This window comes from Xiphophorus maculatus, chromosome 6 (genome assembly GCF_002775205.1).
Source record: "Xiphophorus maculatus strain JP 163 A chromosome 6, X_maculatus-5.0-male, whole genome shotgun sequence".
NCBI lineage: Eukaryota > Metazoa > Chordata > Actinopteri > Cyprinodontiformes > Poeciliidae > Xiphophorus > Xiphophorus maculatus.
In genome coordinates, this window is record NC_036448.1 from 9692588 (window position 1) to 9716929 (window position 24342).

General features: G+C 37.1%; 1 protein-coding gene across 1 annotated transcript in view; it reads left to right on the top strand.

The window, feature by feature from the left end:
* The window catches only part of brinp2 (BMP/retinoic acid inducible neural specific 2), a 204522-nt gene that overhangs the window by 138508 nt on the left and 41672 nt on the right, over window positions 1-24342 (top strand). Inside the window, exon 6 of the mRNA XM_023335459.1 lies at window positions 11917-12153. Within this exon, the coding sequence (XP_023191227.1) occupies window positions 11917-12153 (237 nt within the window). The remainder of the gene's footprint in view (window positions 1-11916; window positions 12154-24342) is intronic.

Sequence of the window (24342 nt, forward strand, 5' to 3'; positions counted from 1 at the left end):
TGGTGTAATGCAAATGTTTGGATGTGATTAGTGATGTTACGTGATGTGCCGAGGCTTCGAGGCGTGTGTCGAGTAATGGAGGGGGCGTTTCCGTAAAGCGCGTATCGAGGCTTGCTTCATTTAGGGGAGGAGCCGAAAACGATGACGTCCGAAGCCTCGCTGCCTGGCTGTACCACGTGACTGCTTCGGGAAGTGGCTCAGATGTTGGCGCGGGGTTTGACAGCTTTAGAAACCCCACAGGCTCCATTCAATATGTGGGTTGTTGTAGGCGAGTTGCGGTCAGTTGAGAGAGTGGATAGAGTTTTGATAGTTTGGATAGCAGAGTTTGGATAGTGGTTATTTAGTTTGAGACAGTTAGTTCGGTGTGTTTGGAGAGTTTAGGAGAGATAGATAGATAGATAGATAGATAGATAGATAGATAGATAGATAGATAGATAGATAGATAGATAGATAGATAGATAGATAGATAGGAGATTTAGGAGCACGAGGACAGGATAGGAGAAGGATGGAGCCGGCGAGAAAGAGGAGGATTTCCCCTCCTCTTTCGATTTCGAATTGATAAGCCCTAACAAGGTAAGGTGAACTGAACATTTGCAGATGCATTACGTTTGCTTATGAGGAACTGTATTTTTTACTGTTTCTTATGTTCTGTAAAGGTGAGGTGTTTATTGTGCTCCAAGGAGTTGGGGTACAATAATAACACCTCATCCATGTAGTGTCAAAAAAGAGAAATCGTTTGAAACCAAAAACTGTGGAGAAATTGTTTCTTAATAAAAATGCATGAAATCATCCAAGTTACACAAGCATTAGCCTATTCACTACCCCTCCCTAGTTCCACAAGCACTTTCACTGTCCTCTGCCTGATTAAGCCCAGGCCATTTTTCTAGAGTCACAGAAAAACTTTATTACACAACATGCCATATCACATGACACTACTATTTTGGGAATAATTACACACAGAGGATACATTCAAACAATATTTTATTATACACATATGTGTATACATAATTTATGTAGACAAATGATTTTGTCCTACACCTTTTGTGAAGTCATTCCCAAGAGCCATAATAGACAAAAATTCAATGCATCACACGTGTTAAGATACAGCTGGCTGTGATTATACACCTGGCCAGTAGGTGGTTTTGTGTGCACATGAAGCCTCAAGAAATGAACCCTTTCTCGAACCATTTGGCTCAAGTGGTTCAATGCCTCATGAGGCTTCATCTCACCATCACTAGATGTGATGTATGAGTGCATATGGAGTTGTTGAAGTGCAAAAACAAGAACAAACTCAAATGTGCAAAAGGAGGGGAGCTGAGGCCTGGCAACAAAACACCGCAAGCATCAAGGAAGAGTGGACGCTGAAGGCGACCCAGAAGGTGGAGACAGCCAGGTTTAAATGCTCTGTGCTCCAAATGAATAAAATCAGCAGCACCTGTAAAGGGGAGGAGCACAAAGACAGACAACAAGACACCTGCAACCCAGCCATTAAGGCTCAGGGCCGTAACAGTGCCAAACTTCTTAAAGTATGCTTTTCAGTGGTTCTTAAATTCTTCCAATCGTTATAAATATGATGCGTCTTTACGCCTTTTTGTTGTTTTTTTTTTAAATATCTGTGACAATTATAAAACAGAAGATTCTGTCTTGATTCATTAGGACAGAAACGTTAAAGGTTTCTGGTGTCCCTTTTTCCTTGGTCATGCGTGTGCACGCCTGTTTCCTTTTTGGGAATTTTTCTGTTATTCACAAGGTTGAGAAAAGGAACCAGAGCCTAATACTAATGCAGCGAAGCCTTGGCTGCATGGTTAAAAATGGCTAAGCCCTTGTGCGAGTGATTGTTCTAAAAGACACCAGAGTTTGACATGTGCTTAGTAGGCTGTTTAGAATGCTGTATGCTGCATATCAAAGTCTTAAGATCAGAGAAGAAAAACCCGTCTTCTAATTTCGTGTCTCTCCATGAAGACGCAAGCTGATTATTTACTCAAATTAAGGCTCTTAGTAATGCTAACTGCAGCACAATAATTATAAAACGACACAAGAGAGGCTTAAATGGCAAAGAAGCCAAGTGTCCTTCCACGCCAAAACTTGCCTGGGACTTTCCTCCAGATACGGAGGAAAGTTTCATCCTCTGAGGAAAAAAAATCTGAATAGACCTGGTGTCTGATAACTTTATTGGTGAGACAAGGAAATATGGCAAAAAATATGTTTTCTATGTAGCACACTGGAGAACGCTCTGTCTTAAGAGTGTTTCATTATAGGGAAACAACCTAAAATGCCAAAATCTAAACATTTTTGTATATATCAAACTGCAACTTGCTATAATTAAATACCACCGTGGTTTAAATGTGTTTGGTTTAGGGGTAGGGCTCCTCAGTCTTTCTTTTTGTTTTACTGTAATAAAGACTACTTATTCTTCTCCAACACCATATAAAGTTGTCTTCGTAATTTTATCCTGCAGTCAAAGTGAAGCTTTCGAAACAATATTCCCCAATCCTCAATTCCCCAATTTTTATATGTTTTTGCAATGGTTATTACCTTCCAAATGAAACCTTCCAAGTTATTAGCTATGGTCCTCTCTTGTGTGTGTTTGTGTGGGTGGCATACTTTGAGATGCATGCATCCAGAAACCCATCAAGAGTCTAGTAAAAGTCCAGTAACAATAGACAGAACTGTGTGGGAGGAGGCGGCAACTCAAAATATACCAGTTGGTGGAAATATTGGCTGACGCACAAATGTACAATCTCAAAACTAAGGAAAGTGTTCTAGCTCTCAGCACTGTACGTCATGTTACTGAAGGTTTGGTGAAAAATTCTAATGGAGAGCAAAATCGGCTCTTTGGGGCAAGTGTAGGATGAGTGCTTATTGAAACCCAGTGTCATAGAAGTTAGAATCAGGCAGTACATGTGATTAATCCCTGGAGAGATGACTGATGTGGCTATTTCTGACAGAAGAGAGAGAAACATCTAGATAATTGTTAGGTGGGTCTAATTTTGCTTCACAAATGCCTGATTTTGCTGGTTAAGGCACGAGTTCCCCGTGTACTACATCCAGCTCACAAGACAGAACAGCCCACGACAGGTTCATGAGATGACAACGTTTTAAAAATAACTTTGGAAAAACTAAGAATCTCCTTGTTTTTAAAGAAAGTAATATTTTTAAAAATCATAAACTGTGTTTCAGGAATCTACAATCAGTCTTGCAGCTTGATCAACTGCAATATCTGGCCTGGCCACTACAGCCTAAGAGAGACTATAAAACTCCCATATAGAGGGTGTTGCCAAACATACACACACACACAACGCGTCTTATCTTGAGGAGAAGAACTTTTTTTTTATAAATACATTGAAACGATATCTGTTTTTTTTTTTGTAGTAAACTACTTTTGGTGGCATTAACACATTTAATTTTCCCCACCCAAATACTTGTGATGAGGAACAACAAAGTGATTGCCAAAATAAAAACTGAAACAAAAAACAATTGACTATTTTCTTTATAAAATTAGGCTCAAATCTCAGATGTATCATCATTTTCATCTAATTTTCTTATTATGGTTGCACTTAAGATAATATGTAACAGCCATATTTGTAAATATGTTTTTTAATTTGGATTAACGTTCAAAATAGACTAACCCCGAATTCTCTGTTGTTTCATGCTGACCATTTGCCTTTTAGATCGGCGCTGAACAATAGCAGCCCAGTTGTCTGAGCAGTAAAAGGATGAGTCTCTGTCAGTGTCGGTAGGAAGCCCTGTTAGCCTCACAGTCACCGAACAAATGTCTCACAGTTCGTGTCACTATCCTCTAAACATACTGCGTAACCTTCCCATACGGTCGGACCGTTCTTCGCATTGGTGAATGTTCCACTGATGCTGTGAAGTGGGGGCTCTGAAATAGCCAAGCAGCTTTGTTGTCTGTGGCAGGTCAGCGGTGTTTGTGACTCTTTGTGTACAGTAGAGCCGGTCATGCGGCGCATGTAGCAATGTCTTTATAGCAAATCCTCATAAGCAGTAAATAAATATCACCTCTTTCCACATGGCCAGCCGCTATCTAAATATACTTTATCCTTTTTTGAGTGTGAAGTTGAAAGATTGAAGGTAAATTGTGGGGTTAAGCTTGGGATTTTGAAAATCAACCTTATTTAAGACTCCAAGAATGTTGTTTTGTTGGATATAGATATTTTTTTACCCTCAAAAATGCAACTTTTTGAGGGTATGCTGTGAGTTTAAGACTTGAGATATTGATGAGAACAGTAGAGGAACTTCATGATTAGAAGTAAATATGGCCAAATTTTTCTTAAATGTCATCTTTACAACTTTAGTAGGATATGGTTCAGGGTATTCACAGATTTTCTGTAGAAAGTCTAGTATCATTATCAGTAATTTTACTCAGATAAGAGTTGCAATATCATATAATAAAACTACACAAATGAAAATAAAAAAGTACAACATAGTAAAAGCACTCCTAAATGTGCATATTCTCAAAAAAGGTAGGCAAGTAAATGTAACTGAGTAAATCTAACTAGTTACTACCTAGTCTAAGCTTGAGCAATTTTGCAAAAAGGTGGGAAAAAGTTTCAGGTTGAGATGTATTCTAAAAATGTACTTGCAGCTGTAAATTCAGTGACTACATGACTATACATGTAGTATTAGTTCATCAGAGTGAATAAATTGACAGAAAGATAAATTATTTTCCTTCCACTTCACTAATTTGTGTTTTCCCTTCAGTCATATTTACTGTATGCAAAGAATATATACATATTATACGCTTTGCATGCTTTACAAAATATATAATGTAAAGTATATAAATCTTTACATTATATACTTTAGAATTTGTAGTTGTTGAAAAAATCTGAAAAACTTCAAAAACTTTGAATAGTTTCAAAAGATTCAGTGGATTCCTATTTTTAATAACCAGTGACTTTTAAAGGTATGGATCTGGATATGGATTTAAATTGTTCATAGTTTCGTTAGGGTTTTGCCTTCTACTTGTTTTATAACCATACTGTTATAAAATTAAACCTACTGAAGCTTTTATAGTATTGCCCTTTTCTATTATGACAAATTAAGAATAAAGCCATTGCAATATTTAATTTAAATTGTTCAGTTGGTTTGAGAAACATGTGGACTGAAATAGTTATGTTCTCTTACATAAGAGACAAATACTAGCTTGTCTCTTAAGAGATAAGAGACAAGCTAGTATTTAATGTTCCATTTCAGTCCACTTGGAGTCCTGTTTTGGAAAATGCTCGTCTCTTAACACAAGCTTGCATAAACTCAAGTACGAGTTTATGCAAGCACAGAGACAGACGTGCAGGCGCACTTTTAATCAGAATGACACCATTGCCTGATGACAGCTGCAGGGTGGCCTTCATCCACCACAACTCCCCCCTGCAGCTCCATAAACAGGCCTTTAGAAGTTTGCTGGAATTCTTTCAGTAGCGAGAGCGGGGCATGGGGACGGATGCCGCAGGACACTTGTGAGCTCCTGCAGGGTGAGAGGTCTGTCAAGTGGCTCCCTTTTGCTTAGGTCTTAGTTTGGGCAGTCACTGAAACAAATACTCGGCACACAAGCTGTTTCTGTACACTGCACTGTATGAATCATTCATGTGCCGCTTGCATGCCAAATTTCTCACTGGTCCCTCCTCTGACATCACAGCTCTAGATGCCTCGGCAGTAAAGGTTTCAGCAGACGAAAGATATAGGGAGAAATAGAAAGTGAGCCAGATAAAAGTCTATCTGGTGGGGAAAAAATAGTTTGTGGCTCTGAAGTCTTTTTACCCTTTAAACTGACAGACCTGTTGGATATAGCTCCCTCAGCTTTACACAGGGCCTTATCTCTTTGCAGCATTACAGCTTTGCACTTTTCATACATGCACATTGTAGTGGACTCTTTTGTGTACAAGCACAAAACTATCTCAGGAGAGTATAAAACAGCTGAGCTGAGGTAAATACGCATTCCAGCCTGTGCAACAAGTCAGCAGAAAATTCAAGTCACAGTCAGAGGGAAGCGTTACGACCAAGGAGGGAAAAGTCAGACAAAAAAAAAAAAGAAAGGATGAGGCTTAGTATGTGACACAGGAGCATCTGTGCCATTGCGTGTACTCTTGCACACAAGACATTGAAGCCAGACCGATGCAAAACTCTCAGGCCATGAGGGCAGGACAGCAAGCCAAGGGTACCAACGGCACGTCCTGCAGAGACAAGAGTGCATTCCGGTGCAGCGGACTTAGCTCTCAGCAAAGCAGAGGCTTTAAATTAACACACAGTCACTCAAAGACATGCACTGATAACAGAGAGGTAGTGATCATGGGGTGGGTTTAAAAGCTTCAAATTGCCCAAAATGAAAAATGTGACCTCTGCAGGGGATTGAGAGATGGAAAGACAGGGAACCTTGGGGCTGCTATTTCTAGTCCAGTGGAGTGATCTAAATCTGGGGGTGGATGGAAGCAAAGTCTCATGGGTAATGACCCTAAAAGCCCCCATCAGAAAGAGGACACCCACAGGTTTTTCATGGTGGTAACTGGGGACCTGGTGTGATAAGGAGAGATAATACTGAAGATTAAAAGCAAGTGATGGGATTTTTTTTTATCACTGTTTCAAGCCCTGCTGGAACAGAGGTGTATCACTCAGTGCAGTCTGGAATGTTCCAAGCATTTGTCCTATTTGAAGCCTTTCTTTGGGTTAGATGAAAAGACAGACTTATATTTTACACATATATAAACCTGCAGATGGTTCCAACCAAACAGCATTTGCAAAAGATTTCATGAATTAGTTTTACATCAGAAATGTGTTCAGTAATAATCTGCTGCTTAGCCCAGGCGTCGACTCTTGGCTCATTTTCTGCAGGTAGTTAAACATTGAAAATATCTTAGTAAAGATAATTGATGGCTGTTTGATTCATTACCAGATTAAATTGGTTTCTCAGTTGTTGATATTCCCTTTACACAGAAACATGTAATTAATATGTCATCAATTTTAGATTAATTAGAAATTGGACTGAAATAGGTAGCAAATTAATCTGGAACTCGGTGAAAGGGTGGCCTGGAGGCACAAAGATGGAAAGATGAAAAATCATTTTCTGTCTTTATTTTCATCTCCTTTCTATTCTGGAAAAATGAAAAGATTTGGGAAAACTGAACTAGCAGCAAGGTTTTTTTTCGCTCAACATCCTTCAATTTAACATATCTTCTAATTAAACCAAGTTTGTATGTTGTTTGAATCTGTGGAAATACATGTTTGAAAATAGAAAACTCCTTTTAGTCATTGCTATAATTCTTATATTGCTTTTGCCAGCAGTCATTCAAGAAACCCAACAACGTTTAGTGCATTATGTGTCACTTTATTGCGTAAGTTCACTGAATTTCAATCATTTCTAGAAATAGTAAAGAAAGTTCCAACATTGCATTTCTAGAAATCTGAACCTTTAACAATTTTAGAGAGAGCTAGGAAAGCCCACTGGCAAAATAGACATAATATATACGGTGGCCGACAGGTGCAAATGCACAGCAAAAGAGAAAACATGCAAACAAAAAAGAAGACACCCCCGAATGAAATGCAGCAAATAAAAAGAGAGACGCAAACACCCCCGAATGAAATGCAGCAAATAAAAAGAGAGACGCAAACACCCCCGAATGAAATGCAGCAAACAAAAAGAGAGACGCAAACACCCCCTAATGAAATGCAGCAAACAAAAAGTGTTGAAAACGGAAGTGCTCCAGACCACTAGGGGGAGTCAAAGAAAATAGTATTCATTTCTATGGGACCAGATGCAAGATTCAGAGAAAGAAATTTGAAAGAAAGTAAAGGTATCTCTCTGAATCTTGCATCTGGAAAGTGTGATTATTGTGAGAAGTCTGAAACAATAGAGCATGTTATTTTAGAGTGTTGTAAGTATGAAGAAGAGAGAAGATGCATGCTGAGAGAGTGTGTAGGTATTAAAGAAAGGTTTAATTTAATAGAATTTTTGAGGAGAGATTTCGGGAGTAGACATATTCAAATAATTATTCGGTATCTTAAAAAAACAAAGCTATTTCATAGGATATGAGTAGAGCAAGTTGGGTGTGAATGTGTAAAGAATATCAAAGAGGGGTATATAAAGTTATAAGCAAGTTGGATAATATAAGCAGGTGTGTATGTGTGGGGGTATGTTTAATCAGGAGTTAATGGAGGGAAAAGGTAGAAAGTGAAAGTTTATAGACCATCTCGAACCACACTCCATACTGGTAAGTGGCGGTAATGCTACTGTAAGTTTGTTGCCAACCGCCAATAAATACCAAGAAGAAGAAGAAGAAGAATCTTGCATCTGGTCCCATAGAAATGAATACTATTTTCTTTGACTCCCCCTAGTGGTCTGGAGCACTTCCGTTTTCAACACTTTTTGTTTGCTGCATTTCATTCGGGGGTGTTTGCGTCTCTCTTTTTGTTTGCTGCATTTCATTCGGGGGTGTTTGCGTCTCTCTTTTTGTTTGCTGCATTTCATTCGGGGGTGTCTTCTTTTTTGTTTGCATGTTTTCTCTTTTGCTGCGCATTTGCACCTGTCGGCCACCGTAAATATATGCTGCAAATAGGCATCATGTTAATGAAATTTGCATAAAGACAACAATGTTGCAGAAATGACTCTATAATCTTTACCTCATTCTTCTAATATGTGAAACTAGTGAAAATTTACTCACCTCTGAATGTCAAATGCTTGGACATCTTGATAAAGAATTTCAGCTAAAAGATTAAATTTGTTTCTGCATTTTACTGCAGAACGATCAGCAGTGAAATGTTTCAGTACAGAGGACTTGACTCTCAGCACTGCGGAGAGAGGAGGCAGGTTGGTGACTTGATTTTGCCAGAGGGAATATGTAAGAGAATAAATCAGTCTCACTAATCTGCAGTTCTGGAGAGGAAGGTGGAAAGCTGCAGAAATGTCAGAGAAGGTGGATGTTGGGGAACTGAGAAAGTTAGTTTAATCATGTGGAAGAAGAAAGTCCTGTTGGAGTATATACTCATCTTGGTTAGTCAAATTTTCCTCCATGAAGATCACAGGTACTACTTCACAACTAGATCCACAATCCAGCAACATGGTTAGAAGTCAGGGAAAGGTCATACATAGAGAGGTGAATGTCAGAATACCTCGTAAAAAGGAGCAGGTACGGTACGGGTGGGTCGTGGTCCAGCCATCAGAAAGGTTGTAGAGATCTGTCATGGGCGAGGCGAAAATAGTCCAGAGACAACAAGGGCAAGGACTGGGCAACTACTGGCACAAGAAAGTCAATAATCTGGCAAGGAGGCAGAAACTGAGGAGAGATCAAGAACTTCAGAACTTCAAGAACTTGAGAAAGGTAGACAACTAGGCTTGGCACAGGTGAACTGAATGAAGCTGATGAGCAGAGATTTAACTTGGCAGGTGGAGCAGAGTAACACGGAAGTGTAAAAGCAAGATCAGAATAACATGGAGAAACATGAAATATTATCATTTCAGTTGATTTGACCGCTTGGCTCGCTGATAGATGATCCAGAAACAATGACCTTCCATCCTAATAAGGTCAGGTGGTCTTTAGGCAACAAAATGCAAAAATGATATCACTGATCGCTCTCTCCTGGCAGTAGCCACACACCCATTATTTTTCCAATATCTGCATTATAAACAGATCATAAGTGACACACATTCTTTATAGATGTGACAGGATTTCATGTTTCACCAAATGCGCCTAATTACTTTCAGTCTGACCCATATAAAATGCATTTTTAGATGAGTCAATATGCAGAGCAAGAAAAGAAACTGCATGACAGCAGCTTGAAATTTAGGGCAACTTACAAGTTGTGTACATTTTAAATACAAGACTTGTTATTTTTAAGAAAAAAAATGGCAATAAAATTTAATCCAGACTGACTGGTCAGGCTTTTCCTCCTCCTTGAAGTTTGAGGTTGTGTTGTCTATGACCACAATGTACACAAATATATCCTCCAGCAGGAATATTCACAATGTGTATGTGCAAGACTGTCCTTCACGGTACATTAAAACGTAGTTTAATTTAATCTCCATTTGATTATTACAGTATATAACTTCTACTTAAGAAAAAAAACAACAAAAATCCATAAATCAGCCTTTTAACCCATACAAGCCTACCACAGCATTCTTATTTCATAAAAGCTTGATGGTGTTGTTGGGCTTTATGTCACTCTAAGTGATATAAAATGGCAAATTGCACCCGAACACATTCCAGTTTGCATTTTTTACTCATTTTGGAAAGGCAGACGTGAGTGTCATACTGATCACAGCCAGCTTTCGGCTGAATACTGATGTGCTGCCGCAGTAACGACACGTGTGTCAAAGGTGAAAAGCAGCAAGGTGAAAAGAGGATGACTCACAGGCAAGTACCCAGCTAACAGCCGAGCTGAATAATTTGTGCTCAGTCTACACTTTCATAATGTTTAAAAAAAAATAAAAAAATAGCCAAGTTGGACAGACAGGGCCAATTTTGTATAAAATGACAGTGCAGCCAAGTGATGCTTCAATGCCCATCCAAACTTTTCGAAAGGCTGCTTGAAAGTTGCCTTGGATGCGACTTCAATTGTTTGACTGTGGTGTAGAGTTATATTTAGCATTATGTTTTAGTGGCTATACCTGTTTAGCATTTATGTAACAGAGTTGTTCACACTCCTCCACTGATGCGGCATTCATGGATGTCGCTCAGCACGTTGTAAAGGAAGACTTGTTATTTATTAGGAAACTGATTAAAACATCCAGGCAGCTTTCTGCAAGTCACTGCAAATTATTATATATTCTGTTCTGACTTTCAAAACAAAACAATCTGTTTTATAATAACACAATTTATATGGAGATTACTTCTAATCTTATCAGTACAATTAGTCCATAAAAAAAAAAAAAGAAGAAAACAAGCTGAGGCACTATCAAGGTGGGGATAGAGTGAGATAATGACTTAATCTGGCGGGTTGTTTAGCTGTCTCTCCCAAACCGAAGAAACTTCGTGAAGAACTGGAACTGTGTGTGTGCACATATACACTATCACATGACAATCCACCCACATGCACACCAACTAACCCACAGGAAAGTAGAAAAAGACCTCAAAGCACCTGCCAAAGCATAGAACATGGAAAATGTGACTAATTACATTACTTTCCATGCCAGTAAAAGAGAAAATACCAAAGAAGAGATATGCATATTCATAGCAGGGCACAGTGGGACTGACTTGGCTGCCGAAAATCATCCAGAAAGAGCTTGTGAAGTGAAGAGAGAGGCTGCATTTGACACAAATTAACAATTATTATACAGAAAATCAGTGAGACAGGAACGGACCACAGACAATTTCTGGAACACAGCGTGAGCTTCACTCACCATGCTACCTGCTGGTTTCTGAGAGATGTCAATCTGCAAACACATCAGCTTCTGATGTGGCTCAATACACAGTGCAGTCAGATCTTGGCACTATAATTAGCATCGCATGTTTTAATACAATTTAAACCACGAAAGCAGCAGCGGAAATGTAACATATTTTCAAGCTGGCAAATTGATTCCAACTTTGTTTCCCACAAGTTAAGCATGTAATTTCTGCAAAAGCTACTAAAGCTACTAAGTTAAAACATCATGCAGATGAAATTGCAATTGTTGCTTTCCATTTCATTTTTTAAAAATTGGTTAAGTATTCAGGAGCAGTTCTTAAAAATGTTTTGCTATATCCATCCATTTAAGAATTAAAAAAAAAATCAAATCTGACATGATGAATCATGGGAATCAAAATGTCAAATTTTTTCAGCTCCCTGCTGCGGACAGGATCACAGGATCATTATCCTTTAAATAAATAAATAAAGCTGAAATAAATAAGCTATGTTAGGAATGTTCTTTTTCATGCTGAAATTGCAGCTTTTGCACTCTCACACACATTTGTTTTACCTTTGACTTCATGTCAGGCTTGCAGGATGTCCTGCCAGAGTTCCTCCGTGGGCGTTTTGTGGAGGCGGCCCTCAGCTACGTGGCCTGTAACTCGGAGGGTGAGCTGCTCTGCCGCAATAACGACTGCTGGTGCCGGTGCTCTCCCAGATTCCCAGAATGCAACTGTCCCTTTGCTGACATCAAAGTAATGGAGGAGAACCTGGAGAAGAACAAAGCATCCTGGAACAACTTCAATCAGGAGTTCATGGAATCAGGTATGTGCAGGTGTTGTTTTCAGGCAGTCTGCTAGGCAGATTTTGACGACGGATAGAAAATGATATTTATTGGTGATTTGATTTGGCGTCAAAACACACTATTGTGTTGAAAAGCCAGTTTTTGGCTTTTCAGCACAACAGGAAATCTTTTTTAAAAAGTCTATTATACTTTAAGAGCTTGTACCAATGAAATACTTTTGCTGCCTCACAGTTGACGGCAGCTAAGGATGAGCTGCCGACTGTATTGCATTACATAAATAAGAGAGTCGAGATGTGGACAGCTGGATAGGGGCCGTGTTGCATAAGTTTGTTTAATTTGAGTTTCAGATGGAGCAGGTGGGATGGTGATGATTTATTGAGCCAAGCTGGAGGCAGCTTCTGCACGCTACCACTGTGTTTATACAGAGTGTACCTGTGAAGTGTTTTTGTGATTACGTTAATGATAATTACTCATAAAATAAAGCGACAAACAGAGATGATTAGTGATAACTTACTTGGTTTGTGGCTCACTTGATGTCATTTTATTCATAAAGACACAATATATATACTGTATATATACTGTATATATATATATATATATATATATATATATATATATATATATATATATATATATATATATATATATATATATATATATATTTTTTTTTTTTAGTGGTACAAAGAGCAAAACCTCATTTATGTTTCAAGTAATTTGACGAACTTAGATTTGTATATTCTTTGTTTTTTCTTGGATATATTTTGAAATATACCATACAATTTCAATTGAGCTGTTGCTCTTGTTTTAGATAACTATGTTTTGTATTTTTTTAATTTTTATTTAAATGGTCTTGTTTTATAATTTGACTTTCTTGAACAACAGTGTCTCATACAATGTTACCTCAGTTGAACGTCATGTTTAAAAAACTAAATCTGACTTAATTTGAATCAGTTTTAATTCATTTGCTGTCATTTCACAATCAGCATAAAGTACAATTTAGTTCCATAGTTTCTTTGTGATCTTTAGCCCATTAATGTTTGACAATAAACCATAATAAGGAAAATTTAAAAAGTAAGAAACTAAGTACTGTTTTGCTTCAACAAATTACGTAATTCCCTGAACACAAACAAATGGTGTCCTTTGTATTTCTTACCTTTAAGCCCTTTCATTGTTATAGGGTAAAATCTAGCCTAGCATCTTTTTGACGTTTCATGCTTGAAGCTGGTGTACGGTGAACTTACCCACATATGGGAAAAAAGTAGACGGCATCTGTCCGGATGAAAGTTGTGCCTCAGCATCGCTGGGCCTCCCTGCTAGAGATTATATCAGGTGTACAACATGCTGGGCCGTTTCATCAAAACTATCTACCATAGAAAGAATGGCACAGGTGTGTGATGTAACGATTAGCTGCGCTGCAGAACAAGTCGGGCGTCGCTCTCTTAATTGGTTGACGATTTTTGGGGGGGGGGTTTCTGCTTTGCCACATCTCAACACATTACCAGCTCACCTCTTAATGACTTGGAAGGTGTATGCAGGATTTAATTGGAAACAGGTTTCTGGCAGCTTGCCTCGCTCTTTGCGAGCGTATTGTGTTTCCCTGTAGAGCTCAGGTAATTGTGTGCGAGCCGCAGTTTGTGCAGGAAAACAGTTGCTGAGTGACATCAAGAGAGGTAAACAGGCTTTCTGTGCATTCATTTAGACTCACTTTGACAGCACTTGATTTTGCAAAGTTGCGCTTTTGCTCGATAATAAAACTTTATGAAGATGCACAAGCGGGGTGTCAAAGGAAAAAGGGCAAAAGCGGCTCGTGAATCGTGAGGCACTTTTCTCATTGCGCTGACATTGTGGATTTTATCAGTAAGCTAGCTTTTTTGTTATTTATCCAGAAAATAATCCTGTAGTACTTTCAGAGGGTTGTGTTTGAGAAGTGAGCTGAAAATGTCACAGCAGGCAGAGGGACAGAACAGGCATACATTGTATTGCCAGAGGCATGGTTGTGTGAAGAAGCTCATCAAAGTTTAATCTAATTTTTGGGAGCACACAAGTTACAGTTACGCATTTACACACTGGCAACAGCTGCACATGAGAGAAATTGGAATGCAAAATGATTGCAAAAAGATGGCAAAAGGAAATCTACATAGCAAATGTTTGAATTTCTGAGTTCTGTCTATTGGTTTTCCCTCCCTCTGTGGCTCCTTTCTGTTTCTGTTACTGATCAGACAGTGCAATTAGCATTTATTAGATCACCTGGTAAAGATTGGTAAAAAGCTTTATTTGTTTTTTATTTACCTTCTCTTGGACCTATGATGCCATCCACTCTTTCCAGGGCCTTAAGAATTAAGATTAACTTTTTTACTGGGCCTCTTTCACAATTTTCTTGTAGGTTTGAGGCAATTTGTAAGTTTGAGGCAATTTGTATACTCGGACAGTAAGTAAGTCTGTTTTATTTTCCAGTAAAGTTGTTTTTGTTTTTTTGTTGTTTTTTTTTCTAAAATATGTTGAAGTATTCAGTGTGCTAAAGACTGTGTGTATAAGAGCTGGTTTAAGTCTCTCACAGAGAAAGACAAAAAGACTAAAAACAGGATTTGCGAATGTGAAGAAGTGAATTTTGCACACAAAACTTAACAATTTAAAAGTAGATTATCAAAGCCAACTCACAATGTACAAGTAACATTAAAGCTCTCTGCTGTAAAGCTGTTTTCTTTCTCAGTAGAGGAGGCGATGTTCAGTTATGGAAGGCAAGATGTCTTTGAAAGGTGTGAAAACTTCAGGAACATCACACCTTTGATTCTGTGAAATTGGTAACCAGGCCAGCTTTCAGAAAAAAAAAAAAAAAAAAACATTTTTGAATCCATATTTTTAGTTTTATTTTTTATTTTTTTGTCATAATGCTTTTATAAACTTTGAGACAGTGTACTAAAAATTATAACAACATCTTAAACTTTTCACATTTACATTATGAAATACTGGTATCATGCACATAATTTGCTGCAATAATAAATCTTAATGTTAATTGGTTTTGCGCTAATGGTGTATTTAATGTATTAGAGTTCTTTAGACAAGGGCAGTATTATGTGTTTTTCAGGCAGATAGTTCCATTTTATAGCACAATCAAGTAACTATGTTACCTTAAGTTGTTATAAAAATACTCTATATATCAAACATGATTAAAAAAAAATTAGACTTTGCAATTTTGATACCTTGAAATTGGCCTCTGCCTCTTTAAGAACCTCCTACTCTTTCTGATACTCCATCTTCAGCATGTCATCACAACAATGCCTTTCCATTGTTAGTAGGATTGATGGGCTGAGAGATAGTTTGCTAATTGCTGCTGCCGCTAATCTAGTGGAGCTGAGCGGGGAAGGCTTGGGGGAGCAGCTCGGCTTGGAGACTGCAAGGAGGAGCTTTGTGAAAATAGGCAGGACTTTATATGAGCAAGCAGTTAGCAACCCCTCAGGAGATTCAAGGACTTTTCAAACACGCATGGAAGAGCCAAACCAACACTTCAGATATGGTTCTGATGAGGGAATATATTTAACTTGATGTAAGGCTAAAATAAAGTCGATTTAACATCACCTCTCCAACCTCCCACCCTTTAATAACTGAAATTGAACTCTGCTGAATTGCATTTGGTTGCAGACTTTTTCCACTTTCCTAAACCTTTATTCAGAGTCAACCTACTTTCCTTGAATAAAACCACACAAAACAAGATGAAGGGAACTGATGATATTAGTAATACTTTGGACAAGTTCAAGTGAAATGGCACAGGTTCCATTTTTATGTTTATATGGCAATAATTCTTGGCTAGAGCAACACAAAGTCACAATTTAGATTTGATTTTTATGTTTGTCTTTTGCCAGTTTTTTTTTGTTTTTTTATGACTATCATGGATTAACTTTTCAGGATTTTGCAGAGGAAAGTCACTTTGATCACATCATTAGCCAGCAACTTGGAGCTTTTGGTGCACCAAAATCCAGTAATAATGAATTCTAGGGAAACTAATGGTCCTGCTGTTGCTTTTAATCTTTTATTGACTGACCTTAATGCCAGAGTTTGTTTCAAAATAAACTACTTCTTCATTTTCATTTCCAAGAAGCAACCAAAACCACTTTGCGTTATGTTTCATAAAGATATGAACAGAATATTTATCCATGGATTAATTCAGGGGATAGGATTTTCTCACATATCATTTCTAACCATGATTAGAAATTGCATTTTTTTTATTGTAAAGAGAAATACAAAAATTTATTACAAGACAAATTTGCATTCATTTTTAATAAAATGTCACAATTAATGATATTACTATAAAAATGTATAAATGATAAACAAATTCTAGAACACCGATTATTATAATTTTAACACTATTAATAAAAATCTAAAATCAAGGCCTGTTAATTCAAGTCGTTTTCAGGTAAGTAGTAATGTCTTGGTAATTGTGCGAAATGTTTTGACCTGTTTACTGTAGTATAAAAACAGCAATAAAAAAACATGTGGTTCTCCTTTAGTTTCATGAGGGAAAAGTGTAGTTGCCTTCATTCAGCCGTCTGACCAGCAGTGTGCAGCAGAAGGTGGGTGACGGTCAGCATCACAGAATTATTCTTTCCTCCATAACTCAAGAAAATTTTTTTTGCCATGTTTAGTGGCATGGTATTATCAAATTAAATCAAAACAAAATTGCTTAAAATGTACATTTGAAAACAGACGATGCTGAGCAAAGGTTTGTGCATAAAATTGTTACTTACTAACAATTTAGTAAGTAATTGTTAATAACTTTAAAAAGCATTACATAATGACTTACTGGAATAGAATGATGGATATATTTTTTGTTGTTTCTAAACCAAACAGTACCTTATTAAATCTTCGGTGGACTGGTAACCAACATATGCTAAATTAAAATGGGTTAAACAAGTTCATGTGCGTCAACTCCATGCATCTGCAAACCTTCAGAGTTGATCTCTCATAATGAAATTCAGATAGCGGTTAGAATTAGCACATCAATACCATGTTAGATTCGACATGCAACCCATTAGAGTGGGTCTTTGAAACATTAACTCGGCTCACACGACGAACAAGGGTTCTCAGGCACTGAGCATGAGGAGCGTGAGTATAGGATGTAACTAACAAATGAGGTAACTCATCCATGAAACATAAGACGGAGCCTCTAGGTAATTAAGATTCAATTCCCGGCTCCGAGGGTGGGCAGGAGGTGGTGTTAGCTTCACAGTGAGAAGGAGACGGAGGGAGGAGAAAAAGAAAAAAAGAGCTTTCCGTTTCCCTCTGTATTCACTTCATGTTGGTTATGGGAAGGTCTGGTCATGTTAATACATTTTATTTTTCAGTGTTTTGAAAAGCTTTGTGCGTGTTCAGCATTCATGCACACACAATAATTTCATTAGAGCGTTCACATCCGTGTGGTGATGCTTTCGGATGAATGCATACAACTAACCCATTAATGGTGGCTTGTTGCCCCATGAACTGTTTATTAAAAGTTATATAATTACATACATAAAAGTGAGTATTTTTGTTGGCAAGATGCATTAGAGTGAGGGGGTTTCCACATTTTCTATACTTCTGCATAATCAAACCTAATAAAGGGTTTTTTTTTTTTAACATTTTGCATTATGATACATATCATGGTGAAATTAATTGGTTGTTCTGGGGGGAAAAAGCATAGAAAGCCTTATTGCGAGAGCTTACTGTTCAGAACTTATAAAAAGGCAACCATTATACAACATTTTTAACTAAATTTGCAATAGATTTGACTATTGCTGAAAATAAATGGAACTGACACCTTTATGTTAATTCACACTTGAAGTTATTTTTAGATTTCAAAAACTTTTCATTAGTGAAAAGTTTCTTTCCCTGAGGTAAAAGTTTGAAATGATTCTTGGTTCGAGTTATTTTAGGCACTTGCCATTATGCCATATTTATCCTCTCCACACATTATGAATCAGGAAGCAAGGTAAAAGCATCTATAAAGCATAATGACAAAAAACTGAGCCATGAGTGGCATCGTGGGTTCCTCAAGTTCCCATAACAACAATCAGACACTATCTACTTGCCAAACATTTTTTTAGAGGCAAGAAGTGGATTTGGTGTGAAACTAAGGATAATTACACAAAAAAGCATCTTGTTTGCAATGTGAAGCTTTTCTAATGTGCCAGTGAACCTTGTTAGAGATCATGGCAAATGACCACATCAACGCAGAAGTTTCCATCTTCTCTGACCGTCCTTCTTATCCAGGACTCTAGACATTATGCACAGAGTAGCAAAATGTCCAAATACCTCTAATAAATGTTATACAAGGAGTCTGCAACTCTGGACCTCAAGTGTGACTGTTTTGTAACTTTTGGATGCATCCCTGCTCCAACACACCTGAATTACCTACTTGGCATGTCAGTAAGTTTTCCAAAGGTCTGGACTTAAACCAGTAAGTTGATTTGTGTGTGTTGAAGCAAAAGACCAAAAGATATGAGAGTGTTGCATATTTCTTACACAATTTTTGTATAAATTCTTGTATAAAGTATTTGCAATAAATGACACATATTCTAAGTTATGCAGCTACCATAGAAGATGATTTTATTTTAAAAGATAAAGATAAAGATATGAGAAGTATTTATCTTCTCATATCTGTAAATGTGAGGACTGAGATTATGTATGTTTTGAAAGTTTTCACTTCCACATTAGTTTTAAGTTTAAACTTGAAACTTCCAACCAACTTTTATCAGGCTTTTATAATAAGCCCTGCAGCCTCAGAGTCATTAGCACTGTTGTAAACTCTGGTTCTGTCAGAGTTTGCTTGCATAAGGAGAAGTTGAGACCAGCTGTTTGTTACATACTCCTGCTCATTAGTGGACTAATTATAAAACAGTCCATAATGACCATGCAAGGATAAGTTCAGACAAGCATTTGAGAAATGCTGCTATTGTGTGCGGAGCTGTTGTATCTGGTGCTTATTGTCATCAGTCGGTGTTAATTGGATGTTTCTGCAACTCCAACATGAGATACAGATGTCAGGCAGGGAAACTTGTTAACAGTATGACTGTTAGGAGAGATTGTCAACATATGCATCATTCTACAACGGTTTATATATTAAATACCCCAAGTAAACTTAGTTGTATGTTTACTAGCTTGAAACCCAGTACGTGTCTGTGACAGGATTCCTAAATTGGTTGTACAAGTTGGTATACTTCTGGTGAAAGGCCTGTTTTTTTGTATGTTGTAATAAAATGAGACCGTGAGTCATTTCATATGTTTTGGATATATATCCTGTATTATTCAATGTAAAATAAACAAATCTTTCACAATACAATATGCTAAAATTAGAATACCTGCAGAAGTCTGCTTGCAAAGGTGGACAGACTAATATTTAGTTGAAGGCCCTTCAGTTCTATCCAAAACACTTAGTATTGTTCACCTACGTATTACCCGAGTGATTATTTTACAGATAAGTCGTACTGAGATTAAATTTCACGCGTTTTGTTTTCAGAGAAATTATTTGCATTGGATTTTCATTTGATTTGTCAGAGTGCTGAATATAAATGAATGCAACACCTCCAAGACTCTTTATAAAAAGAAAAAAAAGAAAAGAGAAGAAAAAGTTAAGAAGTTACTTCCAATTTAATTCAGATTTCCACACTAGTTTGTAGTGGATTTTTATAGTTGCAAAAACACTTAATAAAATACACATTACAAAAGTTGAAAAAAAATATTTAGGGATATATTTTTTCTTTTCATGTGAATCTATGTGAATATTTTGACCAGGGTATTGAAAGTCACATTATATATGGAAAAAAAATTGTTGTGCACTGATTTGGTTGACAACTCCAGGATAAAGCATTTTCATACACCATGTTCATACATGTTCATGTTTTTTATATTCCCCCTCATTCCTCTGCGATGAGTGAGACCTTAGTGAATGCCAGTTCCGAATCAAAGCTGTCTGCACAGATAAATCACTTTAATCCATTGGCTGCCCTCAGACAAAACCTCAGTGGTTTTTAAAATTTCATTGCTGGCATTATTGAACTTGCTCCTTCTGCTGTGCAATCAATAACATTCATGTTGTCAACTCTAAACTGTGGGTATTATGAACGTTTAGTGCTGCATTGTGCTGCTCCTCCTGCTGTGTTATACCTTCATATCAGTAATAGGCAGAACTGCTTAACCATCATCTCCTCATTATAACTGACAGCCACGCCCGAGGCTTTTCCCTTTCCCTCTGCGATTCCTCACCTTCTCCGCTTTGCTTTATAGGTCTCCTCTAGTCATTTTGCATTGGGTTACAGATTGGTTAATTGTCTGTTTGTCTTCGTTATGTCAGTGGAAGAAAAAAAACAAACGTCCCCACAAGCTAACGAATCAGTTTCGTAACCGGTACCACCCACAAATAGTCTTGGCACGGGTTCCTCTCAATGCTATCAGGACTCCACCGTTTTGACTGTCTGCCCAGTTTTGCTTTTATGGCTCTTATAAAGCAGGTTGTGTCAGGCTGTTGATTTAGCGCATGCACTTCCTGGATTTCTTAAGAAAACAACACAAGAAGGATTTTTTTTTTTAGTTCTAAAGATGGATTTCAACTTAGCTAAAGACTTGGCAGCCCTTTCTTCCACCTTCTCATCTAATTTTCTTCCTTTGTTCAACGGCAAAGATGTTTGGCAAAGGTAGTTTCTACTTCCTCCACATTTCTTTCTTGGTTTATTTTTCTTATTCTGCAGAACATCTGTCCTTTTTTTTATTTTTTCACATAAACAAGGTTAGGCCAGAGATATGTAGCATGAAGCTTTTGCTTCCTAAATTCATAAGCAGAGAATCTGGATGAAAGGTTTATTTATATATTCTGGTTTGATGGGAGAACGAAAACCTTCACATATGTTTAAGAGGGCGACATGAAGTCTACCCAGTGTTCACATACAATGAATAATTTTTAAAAGCACATAATCATTATGTTGTAATACTTGTTGGAAAAATAGACCTCAACAAGATCCTCGATATCTGAAATTATTACATTTAGTGAAAACTACATTCAAGTTATTTGCAAAACATGCAAAAAATATTGCATTAAATGTATTGATGATGCAAATATTGAAAGGGTAAATGAAATAAAACTTTCTTTGTGCGATGTTAAAACATAAATATGCTAGAAACCACATATGCTTGGGAGATTTTGACTCAGAGCTTTGTCATCCTGTGGAGAACAAAGTACATCCTCAATCAGAAAGCTTTTTATCCTTTATAATGTATGTTACTTTTACCATGTTTGAGTTACTGTGCTGACGTGTGGGGAAGCATAAAAGTAATATACAAAACATTAACTTCAATACAGATTCAGGTCCTCAGTTATGAATCCCCATATTTTGCAGTCAGCTAAAGACTAAATTTATATTTTTTTCCCCATTAAAAATTTAACCTATTTTGTCTTGACATGCATATCTAAGATGGAGTTACACAAGAAAACTGCCTCCTGCAAAGGTTTCCATTATTTCTGACAGGCCAAATATTAAAGGAATTTGATAATAATACAGTAATCTTGCTTGAATGTGAATTTGCATAAAATTACAGATCACCTGGGTCACTTTTCCAATTGAGTAAGTGACTAAAGTTCTTGATATAAATCGTGTGTATTGATTTACTTCCCTGTGCAAAGACACAACAATGCCCATATTCCATAAAAGGGCAATATGTCATCCCAGTATTTTCACCTAAAAGTGTATCAATAATGCAGTCACTGCAGGTTTGTTTTAGTGGGACAAGCAGGTAGACATATATTTCTAGACTTGTGTAAGACAATTTTCATATCCATTGCTATGGATAAGGATAACTTAGATGATTTTTAGTTGGGACAAATGTTTGGTTTATAGTGGGTTATAAATTATTGGATTGTGTCATTGTTCTTAGTTTATTAGCTATGTGCTCCTGTAATAAATGTTGCTTACACATCCTTTGCGGCATTTTTTAATTAGGGGTAATACAATTAAAACTGTTGGAAGACAGATTTCCAGTGTCTAAGTATATCCTAGACAAAAAGCTTCCTCAGGATCCATCAACAATGCCAACCTATTATACCGTCACACACATTTCAGACTTAATTCACCTCTAATGGCTTTGATAAAGCCTTTACTGAATTGCGCTGTCTCCATAATAATGTTATTCATCTACTGAGAGGTACAAGATTGGAGTCTTTTATTGGCAGACTTGAGTGAGTGAGCGGTGAAATACATCAAAAATCACTAATGAATGCTGTCTGAACACATAGATGAGTTAAAAGCTTTTCTATGTTTAAGTCAGGAGATGTTTTCCAAAGGAACATAAATTAAGATTCAAAGTTTGCTCACTATAATTTAAAAAGGTATCAGCAAAGAGTAGCCTTTCATCTTCCCTGTTCCCAGTTGGTGTGCCATTATACTTTATCATGTTTTTTTTTTCTTTTTTAGTTAACAGTTTTTTTTTTTTCTGATGCTTTGTCAAATTCTGGCTTTTCTTTTGTGATCGATTGTCTGGGCTGATTATCGTTGTTGCAGGTTAATAGGCCAGTGATATTAGTCTTATCGGCTTAAGGTGAAGTTTTCATGTAGAGGGGTAAGTGAGATGTGGTGTAATTGTTTTTAAAACTACACTCCATTTGTTAAAAACCTACTATATGTCCTGTAACCTTGACAATATTACTCTATATAAATTAATGAGACTGAGAGAAACATCTCTGTGAATTTCCATTTTTTTATTAAATTGAGTAGATATAATAACCTTCATGAGTAGATGTATTATTTTAAAACTGATTATGTGATTATGTTACCACTGCAGGAAGAGTAAGAAGACACGCTCGTTTCTCTCCCTTTGAAAGTGGTTGCCACTGGCAACAGGCAGATGCAGTCAGGGTGGGTGGATGCTGACTTTTCACCTGACCCGCCGTGCTCTCTGCTGCCTCCATGTCAATAGCTTTTCTACGAAACCTACCCACTCTGCAATTGACATCTCCGACCGAACATAAAATAAAGAAAGTTGTAATTTTCCAGGGTGATGATGATGAACAGAGTCAGAGCAGATTATCCCACCCATCAGATTCACAGACAACAGAGTAGCTTCAGCTGATGTGTCTTTTCTTTTAATCATTAGGTGCCCTGCTTGAGACTTTTCCTGGTCTTTTGGCACAACTGAGCAGCACGTAGGAGTTTTATGACAGTTTAGCTCAGTATACCTGACTCCAGAGGGATCTGCTCACTGTTCCCACAGTGTAAAAGATATTTAATTGCCTGTTTGAGAGTTTCGGGACTGTCTGTCTCAGCTTTGAGCCGAAGTCTTACATTTTATTTTTGTTGCAGTGTGAGCAAACACTGCAACTTGCACTCCATAGTCTGGCTTCTCTTTATGTGAACTTACATGTTTGTCAACCAATTTGGATTTAAATTATGTTATTTTTGAGTGTAGGGGCCAAATGTGTTTAAAATTCTTCCCTGAGTGAAAGAAACAAGCTGAAAATACAGTTTGTTTTGTTTATTTCTGTAATCAGATCATTTTTTTAAATAATAAAATAACTGTTTAATTTGAAAAAAAATAAGTAAATATATGACTGTTTAAGGTTCATCTGTTTATTTTTCGGCTTCAACAGCTTTCCACATAGTTTTCACAAATTTAACAGCCTGTAGAACAGGTGCAATGTAAAAAGATCACAGTTCTTAGACTTAAGATGGAAGCTACAGACTATTCCTTCCTTCTAATCATCAACATTTATTGATCATACTACATAAAGGAAAGCTGCCCACTGTTTCCCAATCATCACAATTTAGAGATAATTTTTCTTAGTGTGAAGGTGTTACAGAAATACACACCTTATAACTGTGATATTTAACAGATAGTCTCTGAGCATGGTCTGTGAGCACAGGTGTAAGTCTATTACTACTTCACAGCAGTTTGGTTGAGAATCACACCTTCAGATGTGCACAGGCTCCTCCCCACTTCACATCATCACAAACATTATCTCTGTCCAATTACAAATGTATCTAGAAATATTACACATGCTTTATAGCTTTTTCAACAAAATATTAGCATCGTATAAACTAAAACTTTTTATGAGGCAAGAAAAAAATGTCGTCGTAGTAAACTGATAACATTGTTACAAACTTATTTGATGTTTAAATATCTTATCAGTTTTTGCTGGGTGGAAGATAATAGAAACATTTTACATGCATTAATGTATGTATTGTTTATCCCTC